The sequence below is a fragment of the Peromyscus eremicus genome, chromosome 15 (genome assembly GCF_949786415.1).
Source record: "Peromyscus eremicus chromosome 15, PerEre_H2_v1, whole genome shotgun sequence".
Classification (NCBI taxonomy): Eukaryota; Metazoa; Chordata; class Mammalia; order Rodentia; family Cricetidae; genus Peromyscus; species Peromyscus eremicus.
In genome coordinates this window covers 23,698,441-23,711,294 of record NC_081431.1, presented here as the reverse complement: position 1 = coordinate 23,711,294, position 12,854 = coordinate 23,698,441, and the positions used below count along the sequence as shown (strand labels likewise).

General features: G+C 52.4%; 1 protein-coding gene across 1 annotated transcript; it reads left to right on the top strand.

The window, feature by feature from the left end:
• The first annotated feature begins 2,458 nt into the window (after window positions 1-2,458).
• Window positions 2,459-11,372, top strand: Adamts4 (ADAM metallopeptidase with thrombospondin type 1 motif 4). The gene is made up of 9 exons (XM_059281258.1): window positions 2,459-3,212; window positions 4,311-4,634; window positions 4,855-4,987; window positions 5,472-5,642; window positions 7,622-7,908; window positions 8,015-8,201; window positions 8,454-8,629; window positions 9,527-9,702; window positions 10,161-11,372. Exons 1-9 carry the CDS (start codon window positions 2,544-2,546, stop codon window positions 10,585-10,587), a joined length of 2,550 nt encoding a protein of 849 aa, XP_059137241.1. The 5' UTR covers window positions 2,459-2,543; the 3' UTR covers window positions 10,588-11,372.
• The last annotated feature ends 1,482 nt before the right edge of the window (window positions 11,373-12,854 follow it).

The following is a 12,854-nucleotide window of genomic DNA, read 5'->3' as shown; positions in this document are numbered from 1 at the left end:
TAGGCTGAAAATTGACCTAATGGGAACCATACCAAAGGGTGGGGCCAGAGATCCCTTGGCTGTGGGAACTGACCAAGACCTGGTGTAGACATGGCAAACCCCAGAAAGCCAGGGCAGAGGCTTGGTCCCTCTATATATCCCTCCCTTTTCTAGGCCTTCTTCCCTGCAATATAGTTTAAACGCTAAATGTGCTAATGAGAGGAGGCGGATTACTCATTTTTGTGTTAATGCAGCCTATGAGAAGTCAAGATAGACTCTAGCTTGCTTAGCCCTGGGGGTAGTTTGAGCTGAGACTGGGAGGAAGGCTCTTGGGGGGCTGCCTAGGACACTGCATCTTTTGTGCCTTCTCCCTTCTGCCGACACCCCCCACATGCTGTTGCTGCCATTCTATGGCCCTTTGTCTTCCACGGCTTAGTCACCCTCTTTGTTCTCATCTCGGGTGGGGGGATGGAAAGGAGCAATAAGAGTACCCTGGTGATGGCTCCTCTTGCCCCTGTCCCTTCTGGTCCCTCACCCCTTGTGTGACTCCTCCAGCCTCAGCCCCTCCGCTCAGGACCAGGGAGGGTCAGGGCATGTGATGAGGTCAAGAGGTGAGACTGGGAGTCACAACAGGGTGGGTCATTCAGGAAGTGATAGGCACCAGGGCAGGTATTAGTGACTGGAGCAGGAAGGGATGGGGAGAGGAAGCCCCCTGATGAATGCAATGTTGGGCACAGGAGGTGACAAGGCAGAGAATGAATGAAGGGGATGGGGTAGGAGAGGGGGTGCTTCTCTGGGAAAGGGAAGGGACTGCTGAGTGTACTCTCCTTCCTGGGGATTTCCTGGGGAAACAAGTGACCACAGGGTGGAGTGAACAGAAATTGCCCCACTTCTGAACTCTTTGCTCCCTTGCCTCTACAGACTGCTTTTTATCTCCTTAGTCCCCTCCAGTTCTGAATCAGAGAAGTCATTAATTAGCTCCCTTCTCTAACACCCCCACACTTGCACCCACCAATCACTATCCCCATCCCAGGTTCTAGGCTCCTGTTCCTCTTAGTATCCTCAAATGCTATTTGCACCCTCTCACTCTGCCCCATAGAGAATGAGGAGTCAACGATTACTAGATATTCCAGGAACTATTGGATTCGAAAGATGGGGGTGGCAGGGAACAAGGATTGACTGAGTGACTCTGTTCCCAAGAGAGCAGGTCTTGTCTAGGTGAAAGGCTGGCTGGCTTGAGGAAGGGGGAGGGTTTGGGGTAGTTGGGAGTAGGTAGGAACAGAGCCAAAAGCCTGGGGGAAGCTACTGGGAGCTGAGCCAGGGGAATGGGCAGTCAGGAAGTCAGTCGGGGAGGAGGAGGCCTAGGATGGAATGGCTGTTTCATTTCTTTGGATAGGGTAAGGGTAACTCAGGAATGCATAGCAGAGAGAGAGAGAGAGAGAGAGAGAGAGAGAGAGAGAGAGAGAGAGAGAAGAAAAGATATACTCTGTGTCTTCCTCCTATAAAAAGAAAAGTAGTTGACTTCTCCTTTGTCGTCTGATTATTTCTTATTTCCATTCCAACAGAAAGGTCCTGACAGCTGTCTCCTGCCTTCTTGTCTCTCCTGGCCCTTCCTTCTTCTTGGTCCCATCCTCTCTTCTCTCTTCATTCTTCCTTACCTGTTCCCCGCTTCCTTTTAAAACCAGACAGCTTGGCCCTAGAAACCAGCCTCTGAGATAGAGGGCAGCATAAGTGACACCTGACGGAATATAGGCTGTTCCAGACTGGACAGTAGGGACATAAATTCTCCCAGGACGTAATCTCATCCGTGTGTGTGTGTGTGTGTGTGTGTGTGTGTGTGTGTGTGTTGCCCAGGCCCTTTCCCCGAGTCCCTACTTCCCTTGGGGCTCTGTCCCACCAAAAAGGGAAAGAGACAGCTGAGGGCTGGTGGTGGGATTTGGGAAAAGGATGTGTCATCCACTGGCTCCGTGCCTATAATGCATCTGGCTGCTAGAGATTCCCTTCCCCTGGGCAAGTCCCTCCTATTTTTTTCCCTGTCTTTTTTTAAGGGAAGCAATGATACATCCATCCATCTGAGTCCCACTGACCGAGCTTCTGCTGAGTGGCTTACAAAACAGCCAATCACACACAGAGGGAGGCTCTGGATGCTTAAAAGAGCTGGCGGGGAGAGAGGCTGGGGAGAACCCGGGGGAGACCCACTGATACACAGAAAGGAAAGAGACGGAGGAGGAGAGAGACAGAGACAAAGAGACAGCCAAAGGAGGCAGAGACAGAGCAGGCACTGAGACAGAGCCACACAGCTGGGCAGAGGGTGAAGCCAGAGAAGCTGAAGAAGACACAGACAGGGAGAGACAAAGACCCAGGAGAGAAGGGCACAGGAGGAAGTTTTGGAGGAGAGAGGTCCCTAGGCACTTTTCCTGAGCCCAGGGGCTGTTTTCTTCATCGTCTCTGAACGTCTCTAGCCCCTCTAAAAACTTCGCCTCAGATTTTGGCACAAGTCCGAGCCCCTCCGGCTTTAACGAGGAGCTTTCCACAGTTAGGGTGTGGAGGATCTGGTGCCTCAGATGGCCTCAATCCATCCCAGCTGCCGCACCGGTACCATGTCCCAGATGGGCTTGCATCCCGGGAGGGGCTTGACTGGGCACTGGCTGCGAAGAGTCCAACTCTGCTCGCAGCTTCACAGTGTGCCTTTCTCTGGTCCGGTGTGGTGGCTGCTGCTGCTGCTGGCTTCCCTCCTGCCCTCTGCCTGGTCAGCCCACCCCCTCCCCCGGGAGGAGGAAATCGTGTTTCCAGAGAAGCTCAATGGCAGCATCTTGCCCGGCTCCGGTACCCCGGCCAGGCTACTGTGCCGCTTGCCAGCCTTTGGGGAGGTGCTACTCCTGGAACTAGAGCAGGACCCTGGGGTGCAGGTAGAGGGGCTGACGGTGCAGTACCTGGGCCAGGCACCTGAGATGCTGGGTGGGGCAGAGCCAGGTACCTACCTGACTGGCACCATCAACGGAGATCCGGAGTCGGTGGCATCTCTGCACTGGGACGGGGGAGCCCTACTAGGGGTGTTGCAGTACCGGGGGGCTGAACTCCACCTCCAACCGCTGGAGGGAGGCACCCTGAACTCTGCTGGGGGACCAGGGGCTCACATTCTCCGCCGGAAGAGTCCTGCCAGCAGCCAAGGTCCCATGTGCAACGTCAAGGCTCCTTCTGGGAGCCCCAATCCCATTCCCCGGAGAACCAAGGTAGGCAGCCCCGGGGGTTTTTGTCCTGTGTCACCCTCCCGCCATGTCTGTCCTACTGACCCCTATTTGCCCTCTCTCCTCTCACTTCCACTTCTCGCTTTCCAGCTTTTCTCTTCTCTGCCTTTCCTATCTCTACTACCCCTACTTTGGGAAAGTGTTGGCTTCTCCCTGCCTCAGCCATTTGCTTTGCTCTGAGGATTCCCTGAGGTAAGTCAGTCAGATTCTCTGGGCCGGAATGACCTCTCCCCCTCCCTCCCCCGCCCCTTCCTGGTCATGGAGTCTCCTGCTGACACAGTTCCCAGCAGTACAGCTCTCCTAGCAGCCGGTTGGCCTAGGCTCTTTTCTCTGCCCCAGTGATTTTTACCCTCACCCCCAGCTAGAGGAGTGAAGTTTGAGGCCTGAGGGATTGGTTTTTTTGGCTTCTGACGTTGCCTTTAAAATTGTTCTGGCGAACTGCAAGCTAGGCAGGCCGAGGAGAGGCATCCCATACCTCTGGGTCAGTCCTCTTCCCACACTGTGGGCTGACGGCAAGGCTGCCTGAGGCACCATCCTCACTTCCCTCCCACTCCTGGGTCTCCCCCTTTTTTCTCTCCCACCCCTTCTCTGTAGCTTTAATCCAGACCAGACGCTCCTTCCACACCCGCCACGCTGAGATCTGGCTGTGGCCCTAGCTGCTGACTGAATTGTTCCTCCAACCACACAGGGCAGACACGTCGGTGCTGTCGTCGCAGCCCGGCCCTCTAGCTCTCGTCCCACAGCCCCTGCCACCCTCAGAGACCCTAGCGCCCCTCCCCAAAGCACTTCCAGCTGCTCTTCACCTCTGGGGCCCACCCAGCCCTGAAACGGGGCAAGCCTTCTCCTCTTTCAGAACAACAGCTGATTCTTCAACATTGCCACAAAAGCCCTGGGATTTGGGGTTAGGGGGAAGGTCCAAAGCAGTCACTTCAGGAATCCTGTGGGGTGTGTGAGGGCCAGCTGACTCTGCTGAGTTCTAGACCCAGGAAGAGAGGGAGAGGAGAAGGGATCCATGGATCTGGGAGGCTATTTCAGGACCCTCCTCTCTCTCTCTCTCTCTTTTTTTTTTTTTTCTCTCTTCAGCGCTTTGCTTCTCTGAGTAGATTCGTGGAGACACTGGTGGTGGCCGACGACAAGATGGCGGCATTTCATGGGACAGGGCTAAAGCGCTACCTGCTGACAGTTATGGCAGCAGCAGCCAAGGCCTTTAAGCACCCAAGCATCCGAAACCCGGTCAGCTTGGTGGTGACTCGGCTAGTGATCCTGGGGTCAGGCCAGGAAGGGCCCCAAGTGGAGCCAAGTGCGGCCCAGACCCTACGCAGCTTCTGCACCTGGCAGCGGGGCCTCAACACCCCTGAGGACTCAGATCCTGACCATTTTGACACCGCCATTCTGTTCACCCGTCAGGTAAGGCCCCGGTCAGCCCCGCCTGCGAAGAACCACAACCCAAAGAGACACCGCCAATGCACAAACCATGACGGAAAGGCTATCCCTAGAGTTGTGCAACATGTACCTGGCCCCAGCCATTCTGCCATGGGTTGGCTTGACCACGCTGGGTGCTCAGCATCTAGGTCCTCACTAATCTGAGTATTCAGCCCCAAGCATCTTCTGTGCCCCTTCTCTACAGGACCTGTGTGGGGTCTCGACTTGTGACACCCTGGGTATGGCAGATGTGGGCACAGTGTGTGACCCAGCACGGAGCTGTGCTATCGTGGAGGACGATGGACTCCAGTCAGCCTTCACCGCTGCTCACGAACTGGGTAAGGAAGTGCTGGGGCAGTGTGGCACCTGAAGGGGATGTGAGGGGTACTGAGGATGCTAGGAGATAAGGGGCTCACTAGAGTGCAAATGGGGGTATTCTCCTCCTCCCAGGTCTATGTCCAAGGTCAATATCCTCCTCTGTTCTGGGTGCAGACAAACAGATCTTTCTATTATATAAAGCAGCAAGTGGGAACTACTTTGGACTGTGTATATGTGCACGACTATACATGTTTGGAAGGGGAGGGAGTAAGAGAATGGGGATTGAGGATTGGGAATGTTAGCTACAATGGAAAGTAAGCAGAAGGTGCCTTTCCTTTGGGGAAGAGAAGACAGAGCAATAGGAGCTACACGTGGACCCTTCAGAGAACCATCCGGGGATCTGAGACGGGGGAGGGGAGGTGGCGCTGATCATCACCAGCAGGGACGCCCCCTGCGGACACAGGATGGAACCCTTGGGCACTAGTGGGACCTCTTCTCTTACAGGCCATGTCTTCAACATGCTCCACGATAACTCCAAGCCGTGTGTTAATCTGAATGGGCAGGGGGGCTCCTCTCGCCATGTCATGGCTCCTGTCATGGCTCACGTGGATCCCGAGGAGCCCTGGTCCCCGTGCAGTGCCCGCTTCATCACGGACTTCCTGGACAATGGCTACGGTAAGCAAAGTGGGACTCAGTTCCCGCCCTCTCCCACCGTACTCTCACTTCTGGAACGTTCTCTATGGGTCCCCCTGACTCCTCCATGTGTGCTGCCTCTGCCGTGTGTGGTGGGGTGAGAGATGCTGCTGTATTGGTGTGGTTCCCACTTCCTAGGAAAACAAACGGCATAGATAAGGGAGGCAGCTGTTGGCTCCACACAATTAGAATCGACCTTTTTAAGCTGGGCGGTGGTGCCGCACACCTGTGATCCCAGCGCTCAGGAGGCAGAGGCAGGGGCCGTCTCAGAGTTAGAGGCCAGCCTGGTCTGTAGAGTGAGTTCCAGGACAGCCAAGGCTACACAGAAAAACCCTGTCTCGAAAAAACTAAAAACCGAAACCAAACCAAACCAACAAACAAACAAAAAGAATTGACCTTTTAAGGACTAGAACTGTCCAATGTTAAAATGGACTGGCTATAAATCATGTAATTACCTTGTCATTTGATAAAGTACACAAGACAACAGAATGACTTTCTCCAGACAAATTTTTTTTTTTTTTTTTTTTTTTTTTTGGTTTTTCGAGACAGGGTTTCTCTGTGTTTTTTTTTTTTTTTTTTTTTTTTTTATTTATTAGGTATACAGCATGTATGACTGCAGGCCAGAAGAGGGCACCAGATCTCATTACAGATGGTTGTGAGCCACCATGTGGTTGCTGGGAATTGAACTCAGGACCTCTGGAAGAGCAGTCAGTGCTCTTAATCTCTGAGCCATCTCTCCAGCCCCCTCTCTGTGTTGTTTTGATGCCTGTCCTGGATCTCGCTCTGTAGACCAGGCTGGCCTCGAACTCACAGAGATCCGCCTGGCTCTGCCTCCCAAGTGCTGGGATTAAAGGCGTGCGCCACCACTGCCCGGCTCAGACAAAGCTCTTTTACTCTATTTTATTTTTATTTATGCATATGTATGTGTGTACATGCTTGCAGGTGCCCATGGAGGCCAAAAAGGGTCTTGGATCCCCTGGAGCTGGAGGCAGTTTGTGAGTCACTTGATGCAGGTGCTGGGAACTGAACTCCTGACCTCTCCAAATGCTCTTAACTGTGGAGCCGTATTTCCAGCTCCCCAAAGTTGCTGATTAGAACCATTCTTAAGAACTCTATAGATGGGTGTGGTAGCACGCGCCATTAATCCCAGCACTCAGAAGCAGGTGGATCTCTGTGAGTTTGAGGCCAGCCTGGTCTATGTAGCGAATTCCAGGACAGCCAGGACTATATAAAGAGACCACATCTATTAAGAAAAAAAAATGTATAGTGGAGCTAGGCATGATAACATGCCTATAATCCTAGTATTGGGGAAACTAAGGCAGAAGGATTACCACATGACTCCCAGGCAAGCTTGGTAACAGTGACTTCCAGGCTATCTAATGCTATAGAGTGAAACTCTGCCCTGGAGTTCACAAATAGGCCCAGCAAGATGGCTCCAAGGGTTAAGGTACTTGCTGCCAAGCCTGGACCTGATGACCTCTGCAAGTTGTCCTCCGACCTCCATTCATGTGCTGTGGTATGTGCAGACTCCATACCCCTGAGATAAGTGACTATGATAAGAAAAAAGTTGTAAAAGCCCAAATACTAGAAATAATAATAATAATAATAATAATAATAATAATAATAATAATAAATTCTATGGTAAGATCAGGTAGACGTGCCTTTGGTTCCTATGCTGATTGAGTTCTCTGCTACATGCAGACATGTCTGGAAAAATCACTTCTCTGTGTTTGTAGTTAGCCAATAGATAAATTAGATATACTAAGAGCCAGTACCTCACAGAACTGTGACTAGTCAATGAGCTAGTATGGATCGGGGCTTTGCCAGTCTGATGGCATAATGAACATCCAATGCAGTGTAGCTGAGGGTACCTTAGCCACCACAGAGCCCAAGCTTTCAGCTGGCAATCCTCAGTGCCCACCTCGGGCCCTTGCTAACTTTGTACCTTAACCCCCTTTCAGGGCACTGTCTCTTAGACAAACCAGAGGCTCCCCTGCATCTGCCCGTGACTTTCCCTGGCAAGGACTATGATGCTGACCGCCAGTGCCAACTGACCTTCGGGCCTGACTCACGCCATTGTCCACAGCTGCCACCCCCCTGCGCTGCCCTCTGGTGCTCCGGCCACCTCAATGGCCATGCTATGTGCCAGACTAAGCACTCACCCTGGGCTGATGGTACTCCCTGCGGACCCACACAGGCCTGCATGGGCGGCCGCTGTCTTCACGTGGACCAGCTCAAGGACTTCAATGTGAGACCTCAGGGCACGGCTCGGGAAAAAGGCCTGCTGGAAGGAGACTGGCCCTCAAACCTAGGGGCGAGTGGGCTTACCCCACTTCCGTTCTGTGCCTCTGCAGATTCCACAGGCTGGAGGCTGGGGTCCCTGGGGACCGTGGGGTGACTGCTCGAGGAGCTGTGGGGGTGGTGTCCAGTTCTCCTCCCGGGACTGCACGAGGCCCGTCCCCCGGAACGGCGGCAAGTACTGCGAGGGTCGCCGAACCCGCTTCCGCTCCTGCAACATTGAGGACTGCCCAAGTGGCTCAGGTGAGGGTTGGGAAGGCTGGGAGACCCCGGGAAGGGGTGGTAGACAAGAAGGACTGTCCCTTGAGGGCTGAACGAAGGTGCTGGTTGACTCTGCTGCTGGGGGGGAGGTTTCTTTCTCTTCCCAGAACTGTCCCTAGCAATCTGTGAGGCAGAGAGATGCCATGCTGGCTGAAGTTCTGAGGGGCTAGGTGGAAGGGTGTGTGGGATAGTCTGAGGGGAGAGCAGCTCAGCCTGTCCATTTCATCCCTATAGCATTGACCTTCCGTGAGGAGCAGTGTGCTGCCTACAACCACAGGACTGACCTCTTCAAGAGCTTTCCAGGACCCATGGACTGGGTCCCACGCTACACAGGTGTAGCCCCTCGAGACCAGTGCAAACTCACCTGCCAGGCCCGGGCACTGGGTTACTACTATGTACTGGAGCCACGGGTGAGGACCAGAAACCCTCAGGCCCAGTCAGGGCTTACACACCTCTCAGTGACCCTTCTGATTTCTGATAAATACATTTTTAAAAAGTCCCTCCAGACCATTGCTGGCGTTCATCACGCTGTGCCAGCCTACAGGTTTACTCGGTCTTGTCTGTCCCTGGGTGTCCAGCATTAGGAGAACAGATGCCTGACTCTGGATATGCGGCCGGTGAAGCTGCTCTGGCTTGTCATATCTCTTTCCTTCCCTCCTTCTCCATCCTTTTACTCCACATCTGGTGAGAATGGAGGCATGTGGCCTTTTGGAGAGGTCCTTGACTCTCCTTTCCGTGGAATCCTCTGTCAAAGTATTGACTCTTGGAGAGTCAGTCCCTCAATGGACAGACTTCCCAGAAATCACTGACGTCTGGACACTCCCTTTGTCTTATAGAGTGACCTGTTCAAGGCAAAACAAGCCCTACAAGCTTTGGCCTCCTCCCTTCCCCAGTAGTCTACAGAAAATTCCTACAGGTTTGTTGCCCTCTAGTGTCTATCTGGAGGCCGTACCACTCAGTTTAGAGTTTGTTGCTGAGACTGAAAACCCTTGCCTTCTCAGTTTGTGATCTTTCTAAACCTCAGAAATTCACCCTTAGAAATCTCATGCAGCGATTGTGGGACTTAGGTTTATGTTTATAAAGCATTTTGCACATCGCCTGATTGACAGTCAATGCTGGAAAAATGACTGTATCACTGTCGTCGTCATCATATCATATGGGCGAAGAAGGCTCACTCTACATCCCCTTCCTTACCCGTTTTTTTTTTTTTTTTTTTTTTTTTCTGATACCACTTTCCAGATGTTTAGCTTACAAACCCCTGCTGACTTAGCAAGAACCCTGAACAGTTTCCCTCTTCTGTTCTCTAGGTGGCAGATGGAACTCCCTGTTCCCCAGACAGCTCCTCGGTCTGTGTCCAGGGGCGCTGTATCCACGCTGGCTGTGACCGGGTTATTGGCTCCAGAAAGAAGTTTGACAAGTGTATGGTGTGCGGTGGGAATGGTTCTAGCTGCAGCAAGCAATCGGGCTCCTTCAAAAAATTCAGGTCCTTTCACGATCTCCGTTTCCCCCTCTGTTTTCCCGGGCGCTGTTCTTGGAGCTCAAGGCTTCCCTGGTGACTCAACACTTTCTGGAGTCTAAGTGGGAGACAGCTGAGCAGACACACGCTGAACAGAGAGGACCCAGGATGCTGTGAGAGCCTCTGACGGCATCAGGGAAGGCTGCCCCGGGTGGTGAGCTCTGAGCTAAGAGTAGGGACCTGGACAGGCCCCAAGGAGGCCAAGGCTGGAGAGACGCTTGAAAAAGAAGGCGCAGTAGGAAGTGTCCAGAGATAAGAGAGAGGAAGGCACTCCAGCTGGTAGCTCTGTTCTCAGGTGTACACATACCTCATGTAAACCTGCAGAGGCAGCTCCTGACACACACATACACACTCAGACAAACACCGTAGGGCGAGCTGAAGGGATTCGGGAGACGCTAAGTTCTTCAACTACTTTTTCCTCACAGGTACGGATACAGCGATGTGGTCACTATCCCTGCTGGGGCCACCCATATCCTTGTACGGCAGCAGGGGGGTTCCGGCCCCAGGAGCATCTACCTGGCCCTGAAGCTTCTAGATGGTTCCTACGCCCTCAACGGTGAATACACGCTGATGCCCTCCCCCACAGATGTGGTACTTCCTGGGGCAGTCAGCTTGCGCTATAGTGGAGCCACGGCCGCCTCAGAGACACTGTCTGGACATGGGCCACTGACCCAGCCCTTGACGCTGCAAGTCCTGGTGGCTGGCGACCCCCAGAATGCACGTCTGCGGTACAGCTTCTTCGTCCCAAGGCCAGTCCCTTCAACACCGCGCCCTCCTCCCCAAGACTGGCTGCATCGCCGGGCACAGATTCTGCAGATCCTTCGGAAGCGGCCCTGGGCAGGCAGGAAATAACCTCACTGTCCCGGCTGCCCTTTTGGGGTGCCGGGCCTCGGACTCACCTTGGAGAATGAGGGGATTTCTGCAGCTGCCTCATGCTCAAACACAGTAGGGAAGTGCCGTAGAGGGTGAGACCTGCCCTGTCTCTCTGCCCTAAACTGCAGGCTGGCCCTGCCCTGGCTTCCTGCCCTGGGAGGCAGTGATACATAGGTGAATGGAAAGGGGCTAGGAGACAAGCCCCTATGTAAACTGCCCCCTCTGCCCTGCAGGTCACAGGAGGGAGAGGGGAAGGCAGGATGACTCCTGGATCCCAGTTGTATTTATTTAGTATTTATTCACTTTTATTTAGCACCAGGGAAGGGGACTAGGGCCTTGGAGAAACTCAACCCTTACAGCCCCACCCTAGCTATGAAATCCAGGGTGGTGGTGATGAATATAAGTGATGTGTGTGTGTGTGTGTGTGTGTGTGTGTGTGTGTGTGTGTGTGTGTTTATGTATGAGGTACAACCTGCCCTGCTTTCCTCTCCCTGGTTTTTTTGGGGGTGGGGGTGGGAGACCGGGAAAGGGAGAGCCAAAGGTAGGATTGGCCTTCAGGGAGTGAGGGATTATCATATTTTTAAATGTACATATTGAAGTCTGCTATTTATATGCTCCTTTTGGGGTCAGACAAATGTGGGTTGCACCTTGGCTCCACATCTTTGAGCGTTTGTTTTCTTGTTTGCCAGTAATAATTCCTCCCTTAGAAATGTGTTATAAGGGTTAAGTAATGTAAATAAAGAACTAGCATATTGCCTTACCCTCAACGGGTGCTCAACAAATGCCAACTGCTGTTACGGTCATCCTTGTCTGTCCACACTCACCCTCTGTGGAGGGTCTGCAAGGCACTTAAAGCCAACAAGGATCCATGTCACTTCTGCCCATCTTTATCCCCAGGCTCTGGTTGGTTGGTAATGCTCTACTTAAGATTGGGAGAGATGTCAGAAAAGCCCATCCTGTCCATCGCTTCTGTAGGCACATAGTCACCTGAAGCAGACACAATAAACACTTGGCAACTATAGCCAACAAGAATGTGAAGCTACAAAACCAAAACCAGCCCAACTCACTCCACACCAACAAGGGCTGGGATGAGACTAGAGCGATCATTGTAAGGGTGATGGTTGAAGGGGTGGAGAAGGGATGTTACGGTAGCATCCTGGTACTCCAGGAGTTGATGTATCTGAACTTGAGCTAGGATTCAGCATCTTTTTACCTGGGTGATGCTGGGCAAGTCACTTACACGACCTTGGATGACAAGTATATGGAAGTGGGTCAATAGTAACTGATCCCACAGCAATGCTCTGCACTCAAGGACTTTCAAACAGTAAAGGCTGTGGTAACATGAGGTGACCTTTGTGATGACTGACTGGGACAGTGACTCCAGAATCAATCAGTGTAAACCCAATCGACTTCTTGGAAGATGTGAGGTTAGAATGGAATTCAATGAGAGGGACAGGATGTGGTCTGGTACGCAGTAGACAGCAAAGCAAGAAAAAAAAAGGCATGGAGAAGACACTAAGAAGAGTGGAACCATCTGTTCAGTGGTGGCAGGATGTGAGGAGCAGCACTGTGCTGGATCTCCTTTCCTTGAGGAATAACCTGGTCAGTCTTGGGTCTGTTACAGATGGGACAGGGGTGGGCAAAGGTGTGGTGGAGAATTTTGAATATTAAGTGGCAAGTGCAGAACTGCTAGGGATTGGAGAAGGAACTGAATGCTGAGGTGGGAAGGAGCTCTAGTTAAAGAAGACCCTGAGGTCAGGGTGGACCGTGGTAAAACCAAAGGCATCTTGCTCTGCCATACCACCTTCAGTGGGAACTGCCAGATATGACTTGAGATGCAGGGCAAGGGCTCTGAGGTTGAGAGGCAGGCACAGAGGTTGTGGCTGTAAGTCTGTACTCTATTTAGTGGAGCTACGTTGTGGAATGCTGTGGATTATGCTCATTGTTAATAATAAAGCTGATTGGCCAATAGCAGGGCAGAGAGAGATTGGGCAAGACAGCCTGACACAGGGAGAATGCTGGGAGAGAAGGGCAGAGTCAAGGCAGTTGCAGGAGATGCCAGTGAGCCACCCAAGAAGCAAAATGCTAGAGGATAGGTAAAGCCACATGCCACATGACAATACATAGATGAATAGAAATAGGTTAATTTAAATGTAAGAGCTAGTTAATAATAAGCCTGAGCTATCAGCCGAGCATTTTGTAATTAATATAAGCTTCTGTATGTTTATTTGGGACAAGGTGGTTGG

Excerpts from the sequence above, each read along its gene's own strand:
- Adamts4 (XM_059281258.1), top strand. The coding sequence starts at position 2,544 with ATGGCCTCAATCCATCCCAGCTGCCGCACCGGTACCATGTCCCAGATG. Across the intron at positions 5,643-7,621 it reads CTTCCTGGACAATGGCTACG|GGCACTGTCTCTTAGACAAA; the intron begins GTAAGCAAAGTG and ends ACCCCCTTTCAG. Across the intron at positions 8,630-9,526 it reads ACTATGTACTGGAGCCACGG|GTGGCAGATGGAACTCCCTG; the intron begins GTGAGGACCAGA and ends TCTGTTCTCTAG.